General features: G+C 53.8%; 1 protein-coding gene and 1 pseudogene across 7 annotated transcripts in view; both read left to right on the top strand.

Moving 5' to 3' along the window:
• ADGRD2 (adhesion G protein-coupled receptor D2) overlaps positions 1–19,540 on the top strand; it is a 28,858-nt gene extending 9,318 nt beyond the window's left edge. For 4 of the 7 annotated variants that reach the window (XM_077968008.1, XM_077968010.1, XM_077968009.1 and 1 more), the window contains 12 exons: positions 6,427–6,482; positions 7,439–7,565; positions 8,860–8,963; positions 9,225–9,327; positions 9,632–9,785; positions 10,332–10,465; positions 10,542–10,657; positions 11,613–11,733; positions 16,460–16,501; positions 16,585–16,629; positions 16,710–16,824; positions 17,370–17,837. In XM_077968008.1, the coding sequence (XP_077824134.1) occupies positions 6,427–6,482; positions 7,439–7,565; positions 8,860–8,963; positions 9,225–9,327; positions 9,632–9,785; positions 10,332–10,465; positions 10,542–10,657; positions 11,613–11,733; positions 16,460–16,501; positions 16,585–16,629; positions 16,710–16,824; positions 17,370–17,620 (1,368 nt within the window). In that variant the 3' untranslated portion in view covers positions 17,621–17,837. Of the gene's footprint in view, positions 1–6,426; positions 6,483–7,438; positions 7,566–8,859; positions 8,964–9,224; positions 9,328–9,631; positions 9,786–10,331; positions 10,466–10,533; positions 10,658–11,612; positions 11,734–16,459; positions 16,502–16,584; positions 16,630–16,709; positions 16,825–17,369 lie in introns of all 7 variants that reach the window. The other 3 variants (XM_077968012.1, XM_077968013.1, XR_013405583.1) reach the window with 2 other exon arrangements.
• LOC144335132 (uncharacterized) lies at positions 18,547–19,540 on the top strand (annotated as a pseudogene).
• Positions 19,541–21,577: the final 2,037 nt, after the last annotated feature.

Here is a 21,577-nt window from a genome sequence, read left to right as displayed (position 1 = left end):
CCCTCCATATGGGAGGGTTTCACCACCAAGGATTCAAGCAACCATGGATGGAAAATATTCAGAAAAAATAGCATCTGTACTGAACATCTATAGACTTTTATTTTGGGGGTCATAAATAAGACAGTATAACAGCTATTTATATATTTATATTTTATTTCCTAAGCAAGATAGCATAACAGCTATTTATATAGCATTTAAGTTGTATTAGGTATTACAAGTAATCTAGAGATGACTTAAAGTATACAGGAGCATGTGTGTAGGTTATATGCAAATAGCATGCCATTTTATATAACAAACTTGAGCCTTGGCAGGTTTTGGTATCCTTAGGGGTCCTGGAACCCATCTCCTGCAGGTAATAGGGACCAAGTGTGCAATGGAATAGTCAACTGAAAGTTGTATAGGGATTGGGATATTTCTGTATAAACTGACATGGAAAGATCTCCAAGATATGTTAAATTTCATTTCACGTTTAATACACAAATTTATTCTCCCTTCTGAAACACTGGAATGTTTCAGAGAAAGCTATCTTCTTTGCTCACAACCACTAATCTTGGACACACACACACACACACACACACACACCACTGCTTATCAGTCTCTTGTATATATCCTCCCAAGACAAAAAAAAAAAAAAAAGTCAAATTGATTGAGGCCAGGCATGGTAGCTTATGCTTGTAATCCCAGCACTTTGAGAGGCTGAGGCAAGTGGATCGCTTGAGGCCAGGAGTTTGAGATTAGCCTGGGTAACATAATGAGAACTCATCCCTACAAAAGAATAGAAAAATTGGCCAGGCAAGGTGGCACAACATCTGCAGTTTCAGCTACTCAGGAGGCTGAGGCAGGAGGATGGCTTGAGCCTGGGAGTTCAAGGCTGCAGTGAGCCATGATCACACCACTGCACTCCAGCCTGGGCAACAGAGCAAGACTCCGTCTCAAAAAAAAAAAAAAAAAAAATCAAATTGATTGAAATGTCTAAATCTACGTATGCTAAAATGCATCCATGTTAAGCATACAATTTGACAAGTTTGGACCAGTGTATATACGTGTGTACCACTGCCCCACTCAAGGTCTAGAACATTTCTACCTTCCCAAAAAGCTTTTTTGTGCCCCTTCCCAGTCAGTGTTCCATGCTGCTACCCCAGGAAATCACTGACCTGCTTTCTGTAACCGTAGATTGTCTTTTCTTTTCCTTTTTTTTCTTTTTTGAGACGGAGTTTCGCCATTGTTGCCCAGGCTGGAGTGCAATGGTCGATCTCGGCTCACTGCAACCTCCGCCCCCTAGGTTCAAGCGATTCTCCTGCCTCAGCCTCCTGAGTAGCTGGGACTACAGGCATGCGCTACCACGTCTGGCTAATTTTGTATTTTTTTTTTTTTTTTTTTTTTAGTAGAGATGGGATTTCTCCATGTTGGTCAGGCTGGTCTCGAACTCCCGACCTCAGGTGATCTGCCTACCTTGGCCTCCCAAAGTGCTGGGATTTGCAGGTGTGAGCCACTGTGCCCAGCCCTGCATCTGTCTTTTCTAGCGTTTCATGTAAATGGAATCATCTAGTATGTGTTGAGGCCTGGCTTTTGCTCAGGTCCCATTGTTGAGAATCATTCATGTTGTTGCACGTTTCAGTAGCTCATTCCTTTTTCACTGCTGAGTAGTATTCAGGTATATGGATGTACCATGATTTGTTTTTCCATTTACCTGTTGACAGAGATTTGATTTGTTTTCAGTTTGGGCTACTATGAATAAGTCTGGTATGAACACTCATATACAAGTCTTTTTGTGGATACATGATTTCTCTTTACTAGGTAGATTCCTGAAGTAGACTTGCTGAATTGTTGCATAAGTGTATTTTAACTTCCTAAGAGACTGTCAAACTGTTTTCTAAAGTGGTTGAACCATTTTTACATTCCCACTAGCAGCGTTGGAGAGTTCCAGTTGCTCCACACCTCTGCCAACATCCTTGTCAGTGTTTTTAATGTCATTCATTATAATAGTCATGTATTCATATCTCATTGTGGATTTAAGCTGCAATTCCTTGAAAACCAATGATTCTGGGCATCTCTTTATACACTTATTAAGCTGTCATATATCTTCCTTTGTTAAATGCATCTTCAAATATTTTCCCCAATTTTTAAATTATTTGTTTATTATTGAGTTGTAAGAATTCTTTATATATTTTGGATACAAGTCCTTTGTTAGAGATATGTCTTGTGAATAATTTCTTCTAGTCTGTGGCTTGCTTTTCGTTTTCTTAATAGTATCTTTGGAAGATAAGTTTTTAATTGTGATGAAGTCCAATTTATCAATTTTTGTCTTGCATAGCTCATGCCTTTTGTATCCTATCTAAGAAAGCTTTGGCAATCCAAAGGTCACAAAGATATTCTCAAGGAAGTTTATCACTTTAGCTTTTACATGTAGGTGTATAATTTATTTCAACTTAAGTTCCATATATTATGAAGGTAAAAAGGTTGAAGTTCATTTTTTTCCATATAGACAACCAGTTCCAACACTGTTGAAAAGATTATTCTTTGCTCCGTTGAATTTTCTTGTCACCTTTGTTGAAATCAATTGTCTGTATATGTGTAGATCTATTTCTGGGCTGTGTGTTCTGTTCTAGTGATCTATATGCCTATCCCCATGTTAATTTCATACTGTCCTGATTAATGTGTCTGTATAGTAAGCCTTGAAATCAGGTAGTGTATCCTTCAACTTTGTTTTTTGGGCTTTTTGTTTGTTTGTTCGTTTTTTGAGATGGGTGTGATCTCTGGGTGTCACCCAGGCTAGAGTGCAGTGGTGCGATCTCGGGTCACTGCAGCTTCTGCCTCCCAGGTTCAAGTGATTTTCCTGCCCCAGCCTCCAGTAGCTGAGATTACAGGCACATGCCACCACGCTCCGTCAATTTTTTGTATTTTTAGTAGAGACAGGGTTTCACCATGTTGGCCAGACTGGTCTTGAACTCCTGACCTCACACGCTCCATCCGCCTCAGCCTCCCAAAGTGCGGGATTATAGGTGTGAGCCACTGTGCCTGGCCTAACTTTGTTCTTTTTCTTTTTTTTTTTTTTTTTTTTTTTTTAAGACAGGGTCTCATTTTGTTGCCCAGGCTGGAGTACAGTGGTATGAACACAGCTCACTGTAGATTCAACCTCCCTGGCTCAAGGGATCCTCCTCCCACCTCAGCCCCAGCCCTTCAAGTGGCTGGGACTACAGGCAATCTACCATGCCTGGCTAATTTTTTTTTTCTTTCTTTTTGTAGAGACAGGATTTTTCCATGTTGCCCAGGCTGGTCTCAAATTCCTGAGCTCAAGCAGTCCACCTGCCTTGGCCTCCCAAAGTGCTGGGATTACAGGCACGAGCTACCACACCCAGCCTTGTTCTTTTTCAAAGTTACTTTGGCTATTCTAGATTCTTTGCATTTCCATATATATTTTAGAATCAGCTCATAAATGTCTATAGAAAACCTACTAGTATTTTTATTAGCATTGCATTGACTCTGTATATCAATTTGGGAGAACTGGCATCTTTCAATTCATTATCAAGACATAGCTTTCCATTTATTTAGGGTTTTTACATTTTTTTCTCAGTGATGTATACCTTTCAGTGAACAGATCTTAGAGATATTTTGTTAAATATATTCCTAAGTATTACAAAGTTTTGGATATTACCAGAAATGGTATTGTTTTCTTAATTTTAAACTGTTCGTTGCTGGTATATAGTAATATAATCGATTTTTGTACAATGATATTATATTCTGCAACCTTGCCAAACTCACTTAGTACTTATAGTAGCTCTTTTCCTGAATCTCTAGGATTTTCTACATACGTGCTCATGTTGTCTGCAAGTAAAGGCAGTTTTTGTTTCTCCTTTCCAATCCATGTCTTTCTTTCTTCCTTTCTTCCTTCCTTCCTTTCTCTCTCTCTCCCTTCCTTTCTTTCTTTCTTTTTTTCTTTCTTTCCTTCTTTATTCCTTTCTTTCTTCCATCCTTCCTTCCTTTCGCTCTCTCCCTTCCTCCCTTCCTTCCTTTCTTTTTCTTTCTTTCTTTTTCTTTCTCTTCTTTCTTTCTTTTTTCTTTCTTTCTCTCTCTCTCTCTCCTTCCTTCCTGCCTTCCTTCTTCCTTCCTTCCTTTCCTCCCTTTTCTTCCTTTCCTTTCTTTGTTTTTCTTCCCTTGTTGCACCAGCTAGGATCTCTGGATCAATGTTGAATTGGGTAGTGAGGCCAGCCATCCTTGTCTCATTTGTTATCTTAGAAGGAAAGCATCTAGACTTTCACCATTAAGTGTGATGTTTGGGCTTTTTGTAGATGTCCATCAAATCAAGTTCCCTTCTCTTCGTGATTTGCTGAGATTTTTTATCATGAATGGCCTTTGAATTTTGTCAAATGTTTCTTGCACATTGATATGATCATATGGTTTTCTCATTTATTTCATTAATCTAGTAAATTGCACTGACTGATTTTCAAGTGTTAAACCAACCTTGGATTCCTGAGATCAGTGTAATTTGGTTATGGTTATATATATCTTTTACATATATTGCTAGATTCAGTTAGCTAGTATTTTGTTGATGATTTTTGTGTTTATGTTAATGAATAATGTGTTCTATAGTTTCCTGTACTGTCTTCCTCTGGTTTGGGTGTCAGATTAATGCCGGCCTCATAAAATGAGTTGGGAAGAGTTCTGTCCTCTGTGAATGTTTGATCAGCTTCACCAATGAATTCCTCTGGACTTCGTGTGTTCTTTGTGGAAAGATTTTTAATTGTGTGTTCTGTTTCTTTGATTGATACAGGTTATTTGGGTGTTTTATTTCTTCTTGAGATGGTTTGGTAATTTGTGCCTTTCAAAGAATGTGTCCATTTCATCCAGGTTGTCAAATTTCCAGCACAGAGTTGTTTATACTATTTCCTTATGATCCTTTTCACATCTGTAGACTCTACAGTGAAGTTTTCTTTTTCATTCTTGGACAGTCTAGCTAGAACTTTGTCAATTTCGCTTATATTTTTATTTTTATTATTTATTTATTTTTGAGGCAGTCTCTCCCTCTGTCGCCCGGGCTGGAGTGCGGTGGCACCACCACAGCTCACTGCGGCCTCGACCTCCTGGGATCAAGCGATCCTTCCAGCTCACCCTCCCAAGTAGGTGGTACTACAGGTCCGTACCACCACGTCTGGCTAATTTTATTTTGTATTTTTCACAGAGACAGGATATAACTTTGTTGTCCAAGCTGATCTCAAACTCCTGGGCCCAAGTGATCCTCCTGCCTCAGCCTCCCAAAGTGAGCCACCATGCCCAGCCTTGTTTAATATTCTAAAGGATAAATTTTTGAGATATTGTTTTTATATATTAATAATTTAAAATATGTTAAAATAAAAATAAATAAAAGCAATGTGTTACTCATTGTGACAAATTCAGAAAATATAGAAAAGGATAAAGACAAAATGTTATTACCCAGAGATAACCGCTATGAACATTTTGGTGCATTTTACTTAAGCTGTTTTCTGGGCACATAACACTATATATATTTATTTCCTTTTGCAAAATGAAAGCCCTTGCTCTTTCAGTGGAGCCATGCAAAGCATGGCGCTGTGTAAATCTTGAGCAGGTTAACCCTCCTCTCTGAGCCTCAGTTTCCTCATCTGAAATTGCATGAATTTATAGCTATCTCTTAGGTTGCTATGAAGATCAGCTACAATAAAGGACATGAAAGTGCTTGGCAAGACACAAAGTGAGGTGTGATTACCATCACCCTCGCCAGTCAGGACAGATGGCCCAAGTCCCAAGCTCAGGCTACCTTCACTACCTAGACTGGGGCTGGTACCACTAGCCGCTTGATGTGTCTTCACTGCTTAATGACATGTTATAAAATCTATATTTTTGTCATTGTTTAATTACAAAAGAACTAACACATGCATCGTAACACATTCAAACCCAGACCTAACCACTGTTAAGTTCACTGTGTGTTTGCTCCCACACATGCTATGTGTGTACGTGTGTGTGTGTGTTTTCACAAGTATGCAGACCTTAATTTTTCACATAAATGGGCTTATATCATGCCCAATGTTGTGAATTCTTCCTTTACTGAACAACGTATCACAGAGATCTTTCCACATCAGTAGCCAGAGGTCTGTGTGTTCATCTTACCAGAGGCAGTATCCCAAGGAGAGGAGAGGCACAGTTGCTTAACCACTCCACAGTGATGGCTGCTTAGCTCGTTCCCAGTTTTTCCACCTTCCACACCAGAGAGTCTGCACTCTCCTCCCTCTGCCTCCCCTCTGCCCCTTCATCCACAACGCATGGTGGGCAATCCCCCGGTCCCTAAAATGCAGAGTCCTTGGCGTCCCTCCATTCTCCTGGTCTCTCTCCTTTCCCATCCACACTCACACCTGCACCGTGCTGCTCAATCCACGCTCATGCACCTGCCCTGTCCCTGTCTCCTGCCTCCAGACCTTCCGTCACAAGCTGGTGGAGCCTGTCTGTGCTTTCTGGAACTACAGTATCAGGTTAGTTTCCATTTCCAGGTTTTTTTTGTTTTTGTTTTGTTTTGTTTGAGATGGAATCTTGCTCTGTCGCCCAGGCTGGAGTGCAGTAGTGCAGTCTTGGCTCAATACAACCTCCATGTCCCTCAAACAATTCTCCTGCCTCAGCCTCTCAAGTAGCTGGGATTACAGGCGCCCGCCATCACTCCCAACTAATTTTTGTATTTTTAGTAGAGACAGGGTTTTGCCACGATGGCCAGGCTGGTCTCGAACTCCTGACCTCAGGTGATCCACCCGCCTTGGCCTCCCAAAGTGCTAGGATTACAGTGAGCCACCGAACCCAGCCTTTAAGATGATTTTTTAAAAAGATGTCCACTCTGCTTGGGGATGAGGCAAGACTTACACATGGTTTTGACCTCCGTTCACCATCTGCCTTTCAGGGTGACTCCAGGCTCCTCCCAGCTCTAGGACAAGCTGGGGCAGGAGGATGTGTTACCCAGCAGGTAGTGAGCTCCCTGTCATGAGAGTATGTGCAGGAGGAAGCACTCACTCTGTGAGATGCCTAGGAAGGGACTCATCTGTCAAATGGGTGTTGAACTTGATCTATCTGAGGCCAGGGCCCTAGGGCTCTTGAAGGAGCAGAGCAGGCTCCAGGGATTAGCCCGGCTCCCTGCCCTGGATCTTTAGCTGAGGTAGGGAACCTTGGTCCCAGTGGCTCAGTAATTAATGATGTTGATAAACAGCGATCACTGGTATCAGCCCCGCCCTCCTACCATCCTAAGAATTTCAAGCATATTTTATAGGTGAAAAACTGAGACCCAGGAAGGGGCGGTGACTCCCCAAGGTCACGTAGCTGGTTAGAGGCAGGGCGGTGATGGGCCCCAGGCTTTGCGGAGAGCCTTTCCCCTGCTTGCTCCTGGCCCCTCACCCCCTTGTCCACCTTATCTCAAGAGCCCTCTGTTCCCTCCCCATCCCCCAAGCCCATATACAGGGGGTGCCTGGGCCACCACGGGCTGCTCCGTGGCTGCCCTGTACCCGGACTCCACCGCCTGCTTCTGCAACCACAGCACCAGCTTTGCCGTCCTGCTGCAAATCTATGAAGTACAGGTGAGTGCCTGGTGGGAAGCGGGTGTCAGGAGGGGGGTCCTTAGCTGGAGGTGAAGAGAAGAGCCAATAGGTAGTAAGAAGAAGCCTCTGAGGGATGCCAGCTGTCATAGATTGTGGGGGACAGGGCTGAGCGCAATAGTTCATACCTGTTGTCCCAGAACTTGGGGCGGCTGATCACTTGAGCCCAGGAGTTCAAGACCAGCCTGGGCAACATGGCGAAACCCCATCTCTACAAAAAATGCAAACATTAGCCAGGCATGGCGACTCGCACCTATAGTCCCAACTACTCAGGGGGCTGAGGCAGGAGGATTGCTTGAGCTCAGGAAGTCAAAGCTGCAGTGAGCCAAGATCATGCCACACTGCATTCCAGTCTGGGTGATAGAGCAAAACCCTGTCTAAAAATAAATGAGTAAATAATAAATTGTAAACAGCTTGTTGAGGGGAAACTCTAAGGGGACATCAGGAGGGGCTGGACTCACTGGAGCTGGAAAGGGGCCCTGAGTGGTCACTTGCTGAGAAGTCAGGTGAGATGGGACCTGAGCCTCAGGAATGCTGGGGTCACCTGGCATGTTGAGGGGCACGTTAGAAAAACAGGTTACCAAATGCATTTTTCCTGTAAAGTCAAGGCCAGACATGGTGTCTCCCACCTATAATCCGACCACTTTGGGAGGCCAAGGCAGGCGGATCATTTGAGGTCAGGAGTTGGAGACCAGCCTGGCCAACATGGTGAAACCCCATCTCTACTAAAAATACAAAAATTAGCTGGGCATGGTGGCCCGTGCCTGTGGTCCCAGCTACTCGGGAGGCTGAGGCACAAGAATCACTTGAACCCAGGAGGCAGAGGTTGCAGTGAGCTGAGACTGCGCCACTTGCACTCCAGCCTGGGGGACAGAGTGAGACTCTGTCTCAAAAAAAAAAAAAAAAAAAGAAAAGAAAAGTCAGAGCGTGGATGCTTTTCCACATCACGAACGATCCACCCACAGCCCCATTCTGATGACACTCCATGGTCCCTAGGATCCCTCCCCGTGAGCACATCGGTCAGCGCTCTTAGTAGCTGTCCAGTCGGTGGAATCTGGGCCAGTTGGGGTCAGTCTAGGGAGAGCCAGCAGGAGAGAAGGACATGCTCACACCTGCTTGTTAAATGCCTACTGTGTGCAGGCCTGGGCCCTGCTGGCTGCTGCTGCACTGCAGACGTGAATATGGCATGGGGGGCCTTACAGTCACCAGGCAGGGCGAGGTCTGGCCTGGGTCGGGTCTGGGTGGTGCCAGGGGGTTTCTCTGTCCCTCCACACAGAGAGGCCCTGAGGAGGAGTCGCTGCTGAGGACTCTCTCATTTGTCGGCTGTGGTGTGTCCTTCTGCGCCCTCACCACCACCTTCTTGCTCTTCCTGGCGGCCGGGTGAGGAGAGCTCACCACCGTAGCCTGGCGGCCTGGGCCCTCCCCGCCTCGCTCAGGCCTCCATGTCCCCATCGGTCGGGTGTCCATCCTTGGTCCCGGCAGAACCTCGGTCTGAGCCTCTCCTTAGGATGTGCAGGGTCCCCTGTGGAGCTGCTTTCTTTCCCTCCACCTGCCCAGGCACAGGGGACCGGGCAGGACAGGGGCCTGCGGAGTGTGGGGACCGGCAGTGGTCTTGTTAACGGACTCCTCTGTCCTCTCCAGGGTCCCCAAGTCGGAGCGAACCACAGTCCACAAGAACCTCACCTTCTCCCTGGCCTGTGCAGAGGGCTTCCTCATGACCAGCGAGTGGGCCAAGGCCAATGAGGTGGGCGGTCAGTGGGTGGGCCGGAAGCCCAGGGCAGCCTGGGAAAGTGCCTGTGGGTTTTTCTAGGGTGACCCCCTGCCCCCCACCGTTTTCACTTGGCTCCACCTCCCTGGGGAGGAGCAGGGCCCAGGGAGGAAAGGCTCCAAATGGTGGAGCGGGGCCCAGGCTGCTGCCCAGAGGCCTCACCCGCTGACACTTCTTTGGGTTGGCAAGGCCAGGCTGGGCACAGGGCTGAGGGGCCGGCCTGCACCTGCGTCTGACCTCGGACCTAGGTGGGGATCCCCACTCTCCCCCGCTCCCACAGGTGGCATGTGTGGCTGTCACAGTCGCAATGCACTTCCTCTTTCTGGCGGCATTCTCCTGGATGCTGGTGGAGGGGCTGTTGCTGTGGAGGAAAGTGGTAGCTGTGAGCATGCACCCGGGACCAGGCATGCGGCTCTACCACGCCACAGGCTGGGGTGAGGCCTGCTCTGCGCCCGCACTCTCTTCTCCCCAGCTGTACCTTGCATGGCCGACCCTGCCATCTAACACGGCCCCACGCTCAGCACTCAGCACCCAGCACCACTCAGCATCCGGCATTTAGCATCACCCAGCACCCAGCATCACCCAGCACCCATCTCTGACATGACCTCAATTTCCTCAGTCCTGTTAACCTCCAATTTACCCAAGCCCCTTCCTCATAATCCGTCTCCACTTCCCAGCCTCCCCTCTCCATCCACAGTGCTATCTCCCCAAATCTGAAGCCAGCCAGTTGCCCAGCCTCCATCTCTGGAGACGCCCAGCTGTAGCTTCCAAAGCAGCCTCAGCTCTCCCCACTCCCAAACTACTGTGGCTCCAATGCCACCCCAACAGTATCAGAGCCCCCAGCCCTGCTCCTTGGACCTCCCCAGTGGCCCAAGTACAACCTCCAGTAGGGGACAGCTGCAGCTCGGCGGGCGCGGTTCTGGGTCCTGGAGAAGAAAGAGCAGGTGACCCGGCCTTGGACCCCCTTCTCCCTCCCCTAGGCGTGCCTGTGGGCATTGTGGCAGTCACCCTGGCCATGCTCCCCCGTGACTACGTGGCCCCCGGACATTGCTGGCTCAATGTGCACACATATGCCATCTGGGCCTTCGTGGGGCCTGTGCTCTTCGTGCTGACTGTGAGCTGGGGACCTGCAGGGGAGGGGCGTGTTGGGGACGGGGAAGGCCTCTCACCCACTGACCCCAGGTCTCCAGGCCAACACCTGCATCCTGGCCCGTGTGGTGATGGTCACCGTGTCCAGCGCCCGCCGCCGTGCCCGCATGTTGAGCCCACAGCCCTGCCTGCAGGAGCAGATCTGGACCCAGATATGGTGAGGCCCCAGAACAGGGGGGCCAAGAGGAAGCCGGAAGTGCAGGGTCAGCCGGCACCAGGCATGAGGCTCACCGGGCGAGAGCACGTGCAAGTCTGTGTCCAGAGCGTGGCCGTGTGGCCGTGCCCGAGTCTGTGTTGAGTATGTGGGTGCATATGTGTCCCTGCATCTGTGTCACACATGCTCCGGCATGTCAACTTGTGTCAGCATGCACCTATGCACCCATGCACCCATGCGTGTCACATGTGGGGATGGTCACTGATCCGTGTGAGGGAGCTGTGGACATCAGCCACTGTTCGAGGGGTGCACTGTCTACGGAAGGTACTGATAGCCTACAGGAGACAAAGTAGGGGAGACCCTCAAATCAGGGCTAGCCCCAGACGTTCAGGGTTAGCTCCAGAAGTTCAAGTTCAGGGTGAGGACCTGGGTCCCTGTTCCTGCCAAAGACCCCCATCGCCCTCCGGGGTCACGCTCTGCAAGAGGGGGACCCCGCCGGCCTCCTTTCCCAGCCCTGCCTCCTTGCTGGCTTTCTCCTTCCCCACCCATCCTCCACCAAGCACAGGGCAGCCCAAGCTGGGGGGGATCCCCGAAAAGCCAGGGAACCCCAGGGCCCTTAGAGAGGGAGAAGGGAGTCCTGACCCCATCCCTGCTGCTCCCACTGCTCAGGCCTCGGCCCCTGCTCTGAACAGCTACCAGCCCGTTCCTTCCAGCCAGGCTGGGGGCTGGGACCCCATCTCCCAAGTGCCACTACCCTACTTCATGCCACCTCTGTCTCTGAGGAGGGGGCAACAAAGTCCAGTCAAAGGTTCTGGCTCTCTCTAAGTCCTGCTGAGCCATGGCCCTAGCCCTCAGCTGCCACCCCACTCCAGGCACTTACAGGTGCTGCTCTCCCTGGAACCCTGCGGGGAGCTCCCCAGGCCTCCAACCCCCGTCAGCCCTGCCTGCCCTCCTACAGGGCCACGGTGAAGCCTGTGCTGGTCCTGCTGCCCGTCCTGGGCCTGACCTGGCTGGTGGGCATCCTGGTGCACCTGAGCCCCGCCTGGGCCTACGCTGCCGTGGGCCTCAACTCCATTCAGGTACCTCCAGCCCCAATCTTCTGGGACTAGGCCCTGATATGCATGAAAGCTCGGAGGGGACGACCGAGGTGTCAGGGACTGGGGCGGCGGGTGAGCCCTCCATCATAGGAGACATTCAACAGCAACTGGGACATTCTCTCTAAGAAGGAGTTTTGAGTGTGGGGGGGAACAGGCAACCTCCAATCAACCAGCAGTTCATGCAGGAGGCTCCTGGGGCCCCTCTGCCCGCTGCGGAGGCTTAGGCCCAGAAAGAGGGTGTTAAGGCTCACTGTGCTTGGACACTCAGGGTCTGGCAGAAATTCCAGCCCCTTAGCTGGTGCCAGAGCCACTTAGTTCTTGCCAGGAAGCTGGGGAGGGGATGCAGAGCATCAGTCACCTCCCGCTTGGGGTCTGCGGCCTGCTGGGATAGCCGTTTAGAAGAGGTTTGGTGAGGAGGCCTGTTCATGAGGCTTCGGGAAAGGGCCCGGGCTCCCCGGGTCTCTCAGGGCCTGTGTCAGGGAGGGGGCCAACTAGGTCCCTCTTGGGGGATTGGCAGGTCTGTGGAGGACCAGAACATTAACCGCAGTGACAGCCAGGGGGTGGGTGCTGGGAGTCAGGCAGGCCCACCGAGGCCCTTCCTGGCCCCTCCCTTTCCCTTGACCTCCCTGGACCATTACGCCAGGCACCTCTCCCTGTCATCTGCACCTCTTGCTCCCCGCTTTCCCGGCCCGGGTCCCTCTCAGGGCCAAAAGGTGGGTGGGCGAGGGCCCAGGCTGGACTGTGCCAGGCTCAGGAAGTCAGGTGCAAACTCCACCCAGGGTCCGTGTGCCCTCCGAGCTGGGGATCCTCCATCTTTTCCTTGAAGAATGGGAGCCAAGGCGGTAACAGCCACTCACAGTGCCTGGGTGCTCCCTCTGAGCCCCAAGCCAGGCTCCTATTTTTATCTCTCAATAAGCCTTGTAAGTGGGGAAACTGAGACCTCATGGGGTCACCTGCCCAAGGCCCCCCAGGAGGCAGCATCAGTGCTGGGACACCACTCCAGAGACTGTGTTCTCAGCCACAGGGCATCCAGCTGACTGCAGATGGGTCCTGGCTGCTCCCTGGGAGCATGCTTGGACCCAGTTACTCATTCATCCGTGTGCTATTCACAGCTTGCCTGGTGCGTACCAGGCACTGTGCTGGGTGCCAGGCCACAGCAGGGAACGAGGTAGCAAAAAGCCCCTGTATTTGTGGAGCTGCCCTTGGTAGAGCAGAAAAACCATGGCCACGATGAAGAAATGAAGTGTTCAGTGAGGGGACGAGGCAGGGGAGCCCTCTTCCAAGCCCCACGCCCCCCAGGGCTTCATGGCTGGGTTCAGTCTGGCTAGCCCCTGGCGAGGCTTCTCCACCTGTCACATGGTGGGGCAGGTGGTGGCATCTTGTTGCCATGGCGATTCCTCCAGCTCTTTCCCAGGTGCCCCTCTTCACATCATGGGGCGTTGGATCCCTGATGCTCTCCGTCCTCACCTGTGCCCCTCAGGTGGGCAGAGACACAGCCATGGGGCAATGCCACCGTCGCACCGTCTCAGCTCCCTCCCGTCACTTCTCATTCTTTCCTCTCTCTCTGTCCCAATCTTGGTCTCTGAATCTTCTCTGGTTCTGTCTCTCAGGCTCCCCCTCTGTCACTGTCCCCCTCTCCCTGTGCCCCTCTCACCCTCTGGCCATGGATGTTTTTTCTGGCACTGACCCCACCTGGCTCTTTCTGGGTCTGTCTTCATGTTTCTCCACTTCTCTCCTCTGTCTCTCTGACACCGGATTGTTTTTTGTTGGTTGGTTTGTTAGCTTTTTTTTTTTTTTTCGGAGATGGAGTCTCATTCCGAGTGCAGTGGCACAATCTCGGCTCACTGCAACCTCTGACTCCCAGATTCAAGCGATTATCCTGCCTCAGCCTCCTGAGTAGCTGGGATTACACACCTGGATAATTTTTGTATTTTTAGTGGAGACGGGGGTCTCACCATGTTACCCAGGCTGGTCTTGAACTCCTAACCTCAAATGATCCTCCCACCTCGGCCTCCCAAAGTGCTAGGATAACAGGCATGAGCCACCTTGCCCAGCCCTCTGACACTGGTCTTTTTATCTCTGCCTCTCCATCTCCATGTGCATGACCTTCTCTTGCCCCTGCCTAAGGCAGCCTCAGATCACCCTTGGGATGCTCACCTGGTGAAGGCAAGGAGAGGCTGCCTTAGGCAGGAGCTCAGAAGGCAGGAGTGGGGTCTGGGCCCTGCCGCCGACAGTCACATGACCCTCTTGGGCTCAGGGCCCTGTTCTCTCAGTCCCTCTCCCCAGGCACAGCCTTTCCCTTCACCTCTCCTTTGGTCTCTCTCTCTCTGTGTCCACCGAGGTCTCTCTGTGTCTTCCCCTCGCACTCCACCTCCACCCCTATCCCCCTCTCACTCTCCGTCAGTCTTGGGCATAAGTTGGGTACATCCCACTCTTAGGAGGGTGACCAAGTGACCAGGGAGGAGGCCTGGGACTCAGGGATGAAACTCTGCCCAACCTCATTCACTCTCTGTAAGTAATTTGTATCCTTCTGGCCCCAGTGCCGGGTTGTGTCGAGGGAGAGCAAAGCCTCACTTCTATAACCAGCCATAGCTCACACTTGCCCTGGTGGACAGAGCCTTGTTGTGAGGCCTGGAGAAGTGGCACCAGGCCTCCGTTTCAACATCTAACTGAAGGGGATCAGATTCCCACCTGCCTTATGGGATCATCGTGGAGTTTGGCTGACATAACATTTGCCAAGGCTAAGCACGATACCTGGCACGTGCTAGGAATCCCACGAGTGTGAGCTCATTGTTTTGTTCAGTTGTTCAACACGCACTCCCCTAGCACCTCCCTGTGCCCTGGCTGGCCTGCACGCTGGGGGACGTGGAGATGCCCAGGGCCAAAGAATTCTGTGACATTCTCAGCCTGAGGGAGAGGCAGACATTAAAACCACACAACCACAGTGTGTCGTGACTGAGGCCGAGAGAAAACGAGCCTTGGTCAAGGCAGTGTGGGGACAGAGGAACAGCTCATCAGAGGCAGAATGGGCCACCTGGAGGGGGTCACGCTCAGCCAAGACCTGACAGCTGTATGGAGAGGGGGAAAAGAATGTTTTAAGCCGGGGGAGGGGCATGGTGGGGTCAAATGGCGGGGAGACATGAGGGGTAAGGCTGGTGAGAAATGGGGCAGGAGGGAGTGTGGGGGGCAGAGAGCATAGGGTCCTCAAAGCTGTCGTAAAGAGTTCAGACTTGGCCGGGCGCAGTGGCTCATGCCTGTAATCCCACCACTTTGGGAGACTGAGGCAGGTGGATCACCTGAGGTCAGGAGTTCAAGACCAGCCTGACCAATATGGTGAAACCCCGTCTCTACTACATACAAAAAAATCAGCTGGGTGTGGTGGCAGGTGCCTGTAGTGCCAGCTCCTCGGGAGGCTGAGGCAGGAGAATCGCTTGAACCAAGAGGGCAGAGGTTGCAGTGAGCCAAAATTGTGCCATTGCATTCCAGCCTGGGCAAGAAGAGTGAAAACTCTGTCCAAAAAAAAAAAAAAAAAAAGAAAAGAAAAGAAAGAAAGAAAAGCTCAAATTTTGTCCCGGGCTAGTTGGGAGCCATGCAGGGCGTCAGGCAGGTGCTGGTGTTCTTGGGTCGGCATTTGGAAAGATGCCTTTGGGTGGTGAGGAGTGGGTAGAAGGAAATGGGACGGAGAAGGCAGTGCAGAGGCTACAGAGAAAGAACAGGCTGGGCGTGGGGACCTGGGAGTCTTTGGGGTCTGTCTTGGAGAATGGGGGTGATGGTATCACCTCAGTTGGTGCCTGGGCACCAGGGAGACCAGCCAGGCTCTTGGGCTCCAGCTTTCAGCCCTGGGAGGCTGGAAGGCCCCAAGGAATTCCAGGCCCCCACCTGTGCCCTCCTGCCTGGGCCGCAGCACAGAAGCAGCTGCCTGTGACACTGCCCGGGGGGATCCCAGGACAGCCTCAGGGCTGGACCACACTGGAGCTTAGGACCCATTCCTCTGTCCCCCACCCCCAGCTCCTGGTCCCTCTCCATCAAATGCGGAGAATGAATCCACCCCCGCCACAGACTTGCTGCGAGGGTCAAGTGAGGGCCCAGATGTGATGGTGCAGGGAAGGTGGTGAGGGCCTCTTGGTCCCACGGTGTGGGAAGAGGGAGCCAGCTCCGCCCCAGCCACTGTGTGAGTCCCTCACAGGCAGCACCTCCCATCCCCTCAGGAGCCAAGTCCCGGCCTCATCTCCCCTTTCCAGATGAAAAGACGGAGACTCAGGGAGGTGAAGGCCACTCAGCTAGAGGCACAGGGAGAAGGCACTCCCAGGGCTGTTGTCCCAGGACCTGACTTGACCTTGGAGCCTCAGGAAGGTGTCCCCTCCTAACCCTACCGCACAGCATAGCGAGGCGGTGAGGATGGGGCAGGCCCAGGGTGGGGCACAGAGGACTGGAGTCAGAGAGGCTGCCTGGTGAGCAGAGGCTGAAGGTTGGGGTTGCATGGGACAAAACCCCTTCTGGTCCCCCGTCCTGCTAAATGCCACAGCTACCCCTCCGCAGGCAGGCACGAGGGCAGGGCCGACTTACTGCCCATCAGCCTGTCTCTGGGTATCTCTGCGAGTGTCTCTGCCCCTGCGGGGCGCCAGGACCCCAGGCAAGGCCAGGCTGTGGGGGATGGGGTCGGGGGCTCAGGCCTGAGGCATCGCCCACTCGCTGGGTCTGTCCTCAGGGGCTGTACATCTTCCTGGTTTATGCTGCCTGCAATGAGGAGGTGAGTCTGGGGGCGCCGGCTGCAGGGAGGGGGGTCTGAGGGGTACGGAGGGTCCCCGACCTGACCTCCAAGCGTTCCACCAGGTGCGGAGCGCCCTGCAGAGGATGGCTGAGAAGAAGGTGGCCGAGGTGCTCAGGACACTGGGGATGTGGGTGGGGGCGGGAGGCCCCCAGAGCCAGGTCCCAGCCCCCACATCCTCTCCTTTCAGTCCTGTGCCAGCCCTGCCAGCTGGGGGACCAGCCTGAGGCCCCCAGGTCCCTGGGAGGCAACCCGAGGGAGCCCCATAGCCTTGGCTCCACCCCGGAGACACGCGGCTCTCAGAGGTACTCTCAGCACCCAGGTGGGAGTGCCGCCCAGTGCCTCAGTTTCCCCAGCACTCAGGCAGAGCTGGGAGGACAAGCGCAGATCCTTTTAGTCCATCTGAAAAAAGGAAACCAGGGCCCAGGAAACCCTGAAACCCTGTGGCTTGAGCAATGTCCTGTCACTCATTTCCCACTGCCAGGAAACCCGGGCTCCTGGGGCCTGGCCCAGGCATAGGCTTGTCCAGGGTGACCTTCCCTGGGGCTCCATGCAGAAGGGTTTGGGGGATTCCTGGAGATGGTGAGTAAATGAGGTCGGGGCTCTGAGGCAGGGCATGGGTTGAATGACTTCGAGGCCAGGCCAGAGGTTCCAATCCTAGCTCCCAGTCACCTCCTGTGTGCCCCTGGGCAAGTTCCTTTCCCTCTCTGGGCCTCATTACTAATCTGTGAGGTAAACCTTGGAGTGGATTCTTAGAGTATTGGATCCTGAGGGCCCCACTCCCAGGATGGGGGAGCAGAGAGAGCTCTCCCTGCCTTCGTCTCTGAAAAGTTTGCATTTTCCTCACTAGGGACCTATGGCCCTAGAACCCCCTCAGCCTTCTCCTCCATTGCAAACCCGGAGAGACAGGTGAGGCTGGGACAGCGTGGGTCACACAGGGCTCTGCTAGGGGGCTGGCAAGGCCAGCAGGCAGGGTCAGGAAGCCACAAGGCCTGGGTAGGGCCGGGATGGGGGCTTCCCCGGGATCTGTTTCTCTGTTCCTGGGCTGAAGGGCCCAGGGAGGGGGAGCTGCTGGCCGCAAGCTGGCAGAGGCCCCTATAGCCAAGGATCCCCAGGGCAAGGGGCAGCAGAAGGAGTGGGAGCCACCCCTGTGACAGCCCCTCTGTCCTCAGGCTGTGGAACTGACAGCATTCAAAGCTTCAGGTACAGTCCCCACCTCAGCGGGTCCCCTCTTTTCTTTTTGGGCCAGGACACCCGCTAAGCCCCCCTGTACCAGGATGGAAGTGATTTGAAATCAATATACCCAACCTCTCACAATTGCAGAGGCCCTCCCCTCACTCCACAGGTCCCCTGGGAGCACTGGGGGCCTGTCAGGGACCAGGCAGTACCCCTTGGGAGAGCTTCGTTAGAGAGTAGGTCATGGAACCCTAGTCTGAGCAGGTGCTGCCAAGGAGCACAGCCTGCCTCCCTCTGTCCTCCCCTCTCTCTGCCCCCCAAGTCCAGCACCCCCCCTCACCCTCTGAGGGCTCCGGCCTGATGCCCTAGGACCCAGAGCCTTCCAAACCGGCTGAGGCACAAGTGCTTTCCTCCAAGGCTGCAGGTCACCAGCTGATAGGGGCATGACAGGGGTTGGGCAGTGGCAGGGGGGACTGTGGGAGGGTGAGGACACCCCAGGTCCGGCTCAGGGAGAGGACTGAAGCCTGGGGAGCTCAGCCCGGCCCAGGGGAGCCATGGGGACCCTGCCCGCTGGTCGCTGCCCTCAGGGAACACTCCTTCCATCTGAAACCCACACAGCCCCAGCCTCGGCCAGGCGACTGTTTCCAGTCAAGGCAAGAGCCCTGTTTACCAGGCTCCTCCCAGGGGCAGGCTCAGTGCTCAGCCCAGGCACCTGCTGATTCTGAGCCAGTGAGGGGGAAGTGGAGGTGCCTTTCTCCACCCATTGCGCGGATGAGGAAGTTGAGGCACAGAAAGGCGCAGCCGCTAGCCAGAGCCCGAACAGAGCCAGGGCCAGGCCCCCACTGGCGCGGATGGGGGACTCCAGGCACAGCAGTAGCCACACGGGTGTAAACGTAGGGCCAGGTGAACCCGGGTCCGTGGGATCCCAGGCCCCGACCGGCCCCCATCCCCGGCTGGCATCTCAGTCCCGGAGAGTCTCAGCTTCCCCTTCTGCAGAATGGGCTGAAGGCGCCCCCCATAGGCCCGCCCAGACGTCCCCCGGGGCCAGCGCCCCTCCCCCACCCGCCCCACCCCCACCCGCGGGCGCCGCGGCTGCAGGAACAAGAGAGCGGCGGCGCCTCTGCGCTCAAGTGACAGCGCCTTTGTCTCCGCTGAATGGGTGCGTTGCTAGGGCCGCTCGTAGCAACGGAGCCGCTTCCACCTGGGCCCCACCCTCCGGACCCCCCACCCGGCCCGGCTCTCTGGACGCCTCCACTTCCAGTCCCGACCCCACCCCGCAGGCCACTCAGCGGCCGGAGTTGTGAAGGCGCGGGGCAGCGGGGGCTGCCGGGCTGTGTCCCACGCGGGGCCGCCACCAACCCCTCCTGAAAGGCCGCGGAGCCCTCGGGGCATGCGGGTTTTCCGAGGATGGAGAAACTGACTCACAGCCAGCGAGGACTGGCCAGGATCTCCCCCAGCCTCAGTTCCCAGAGCCCATCCATCCCCGGGTTCTCCACCAGGATCCTCTGCCAGCCCAAGGGCGCACTTTCCCACCAGGTTTCTAGGGAGTGTCTGGGAAACTCGTCGCCAGACCCTGCCCAGCTCAGCTCTGCTGGGACCCCAGACCCCAGAAGGGCGCAGCGGGAGTCCCTGAGAGCCAACAGCGGCCCCTGCTCCGGCGGCCTCAGCCTCTGACTTTTCCTAAAGGAGTGTGGGCCTCAGCCCCCTGCTCCCCTAACCCACCAGGTCCCCAGGCTCTTTCCCCCAGTCTTTGCCTATGTGTGATCTGCTCCTTCCCACCTGCCCCGAAGTTCCAACGGGCGCTGCGGTGTCTGGTAATAAATAGAATTGTTGGGTTCTCCTGTCCTCTGGGAGTCGTCCTGGCCTGGGCAGAGGGAGAGGACGCCGGGCCCTCTGGGAGGAGGGAGGAAGCCAGAGAAGCTGCCACTTGGCTTTGGGACTCCAGGGCGTCAGCCTCATCATCAGGGTAGGCACAGCCAGCATTTATGAGCGCTTGCTGTATCACTGGACGGTGCTGAGCCCTTTACCACCTCAGAGTCACGGGTCCTCACTGCCGTGCTGAGCCACCGTCACTCCTGCTGTGCAGAGGAGGACACAGGCTCAGACCACTCAGGCCTGGGGTCTCCCAGGCCCTGTAGCAGAGGTGGCAGGGGTGACAGTTGGTATGAGTGGGAGCCACCCAGGCAGACAGCTCGCAGGTAAGTTGCTAGTCTGGACTCCTCCAAGTCACACCATGGGACCAGGACCTGCCGCCACAGTTGTGTGGCTGTGGGTAAGGTCATTCTGAATCTTGGTCTCTTCTCGGTAGAATGCGTTTCAGGGCAGGGAGGGGAGCAGGGATGTGAGGGCTCTGCACCAGGCCTGGTTCCAGGGTGGACCCCAAGGCTGGCGGCAGGGAAAAGAGGGCCCAGGCTCTGGGAGTGGAGGCACACAGGCAGCCAACACTGTCCTGCTGACGCCAGCCTGGCTCACATCCTGCTGGGGCCAGGTGACAGGTGACACGGCATAGCCAGGACCTCCAAGCAGCTCCCGGGAGGTGGGGCAGGGCTGGATGAGAAGCAGATGGGACCCAGTGAGGCATGCATAGCTCCCAGGGGCCTCCAGCTTCCACGCTGGACCCTGCCTGGGTTGAGTCTGGGACAAAATCTGTCCAGGGTGTTGGCCCCACCCACACAGGTACAGGGCCCAGGTGCTTCTTGCTGAGGATGGTTGTATAGCCTCTCCATGCCCATCCGTCCTCTGTCGAATGGGGGACATCATACCCACCCAACGGGCCATGTGAGGGGTCCGCACAGTCCTGCACTTGGTTCCTGGCACAGCCCTCAGCAAGCACTCAGAAAGTGTCAGCTGTGGCCCGAGTCAGCTGTGGCCTGGGCTGTGGGGGCCAGAGCCTGTGGCCCAGAGGAGGTTCAAGGCCTTGAAGGCGCCAGACTGGGGAGGCAGTCCAGAGAGAAGACAGCATGGCTCCGTGGGGCCAGCAGAGCCCCTGCCGTGTGCTGGGAACACTGGGCCAAGTGCGGCACTCTATCCTCAACGGGGACAAAAGGGGCGGGACCCTGAAGGGGCAGCAAGGAGGCACTTGGTGGCCCCCCAACCACCTGCATCTCAGCACCCTCATCTTCAATGGGCTCCTGTCACCTCAAAAACCCATCATATGGGCTGTGGGGGAGGGGACAAATGTGGGACCAAGGGGTCCCTTCCCATCCCCCACCTTCCTCCATTCCATATCCCCCTTGTCCCCTACACACAGCCTCTCTTTACTCTCCAGTCAGAGTAACTTCTCCTAGGTCCCCAAACACAGCCGCTGATACCCCTCCATCCTTCTGCTCACACTGTTCCTTCTGCCTGAACTGTCCCCAGCTCCCATCTAGCTGGTGAACTCCTGGGCATCCTTCAAAACCCAATTTGGATGACACCTCTACTACAAAGTCTTCCTGTTCCGAAGAGCCCCCATCTCTCCCAGGAGCGGGGTCAGTCACTTCCTCATCTTGTCTGTCTCAGTCATATGAAGTATCACATCAGACTGCAGTCTAGTTTAAGATAGTCTCTGCCTACAAGACTGGACATTGCCCAGGGCAGGAACTAGGGCATCTGCAGGTGCCAAGAAGAAGAGGGACACCTTTTTGTTTGCATAAAAGCCACTGCCAAGCTGTGTGCCTAGGGCTACATCACCCTAGAGGGGACATGCTTTTCTAATTTGCATGAAGCATCGGGAGGCTGAGGGTGACCCTGGATATGAACTAGTCAAGTTGATCAAAGTGGATCAGGACAATGGAGCTTTGTACTGTGGCTGTGCCCCTCTTAGCTGTGTGACCTTGGGCAAGCTGCTTCAGCCCTCTGTGCCTCAGTTTCCTCATCTGTAACCTACAGAAGTGGTTTCAA

The sequence above is a fragment of the Macaca mulatta genome, chromosome 15 (assembly GCF_049350105.2).
Source record: "Macaca mulatta isolate MMU2019108-1 chromosome 15, T2T-MMU8v2.0, whole genome shotgun sequence".
Lineage (NCBI taxonomy): Eukaryota > Metazoa > Chordata > Mammalia > Primates > Cercopithecidae > Macaca > Macaca mulatta.
Note: the sequence above shows the minus strand (reverse complement) of the source record. Positions and strands in the feature narration are given on the sequence as shown.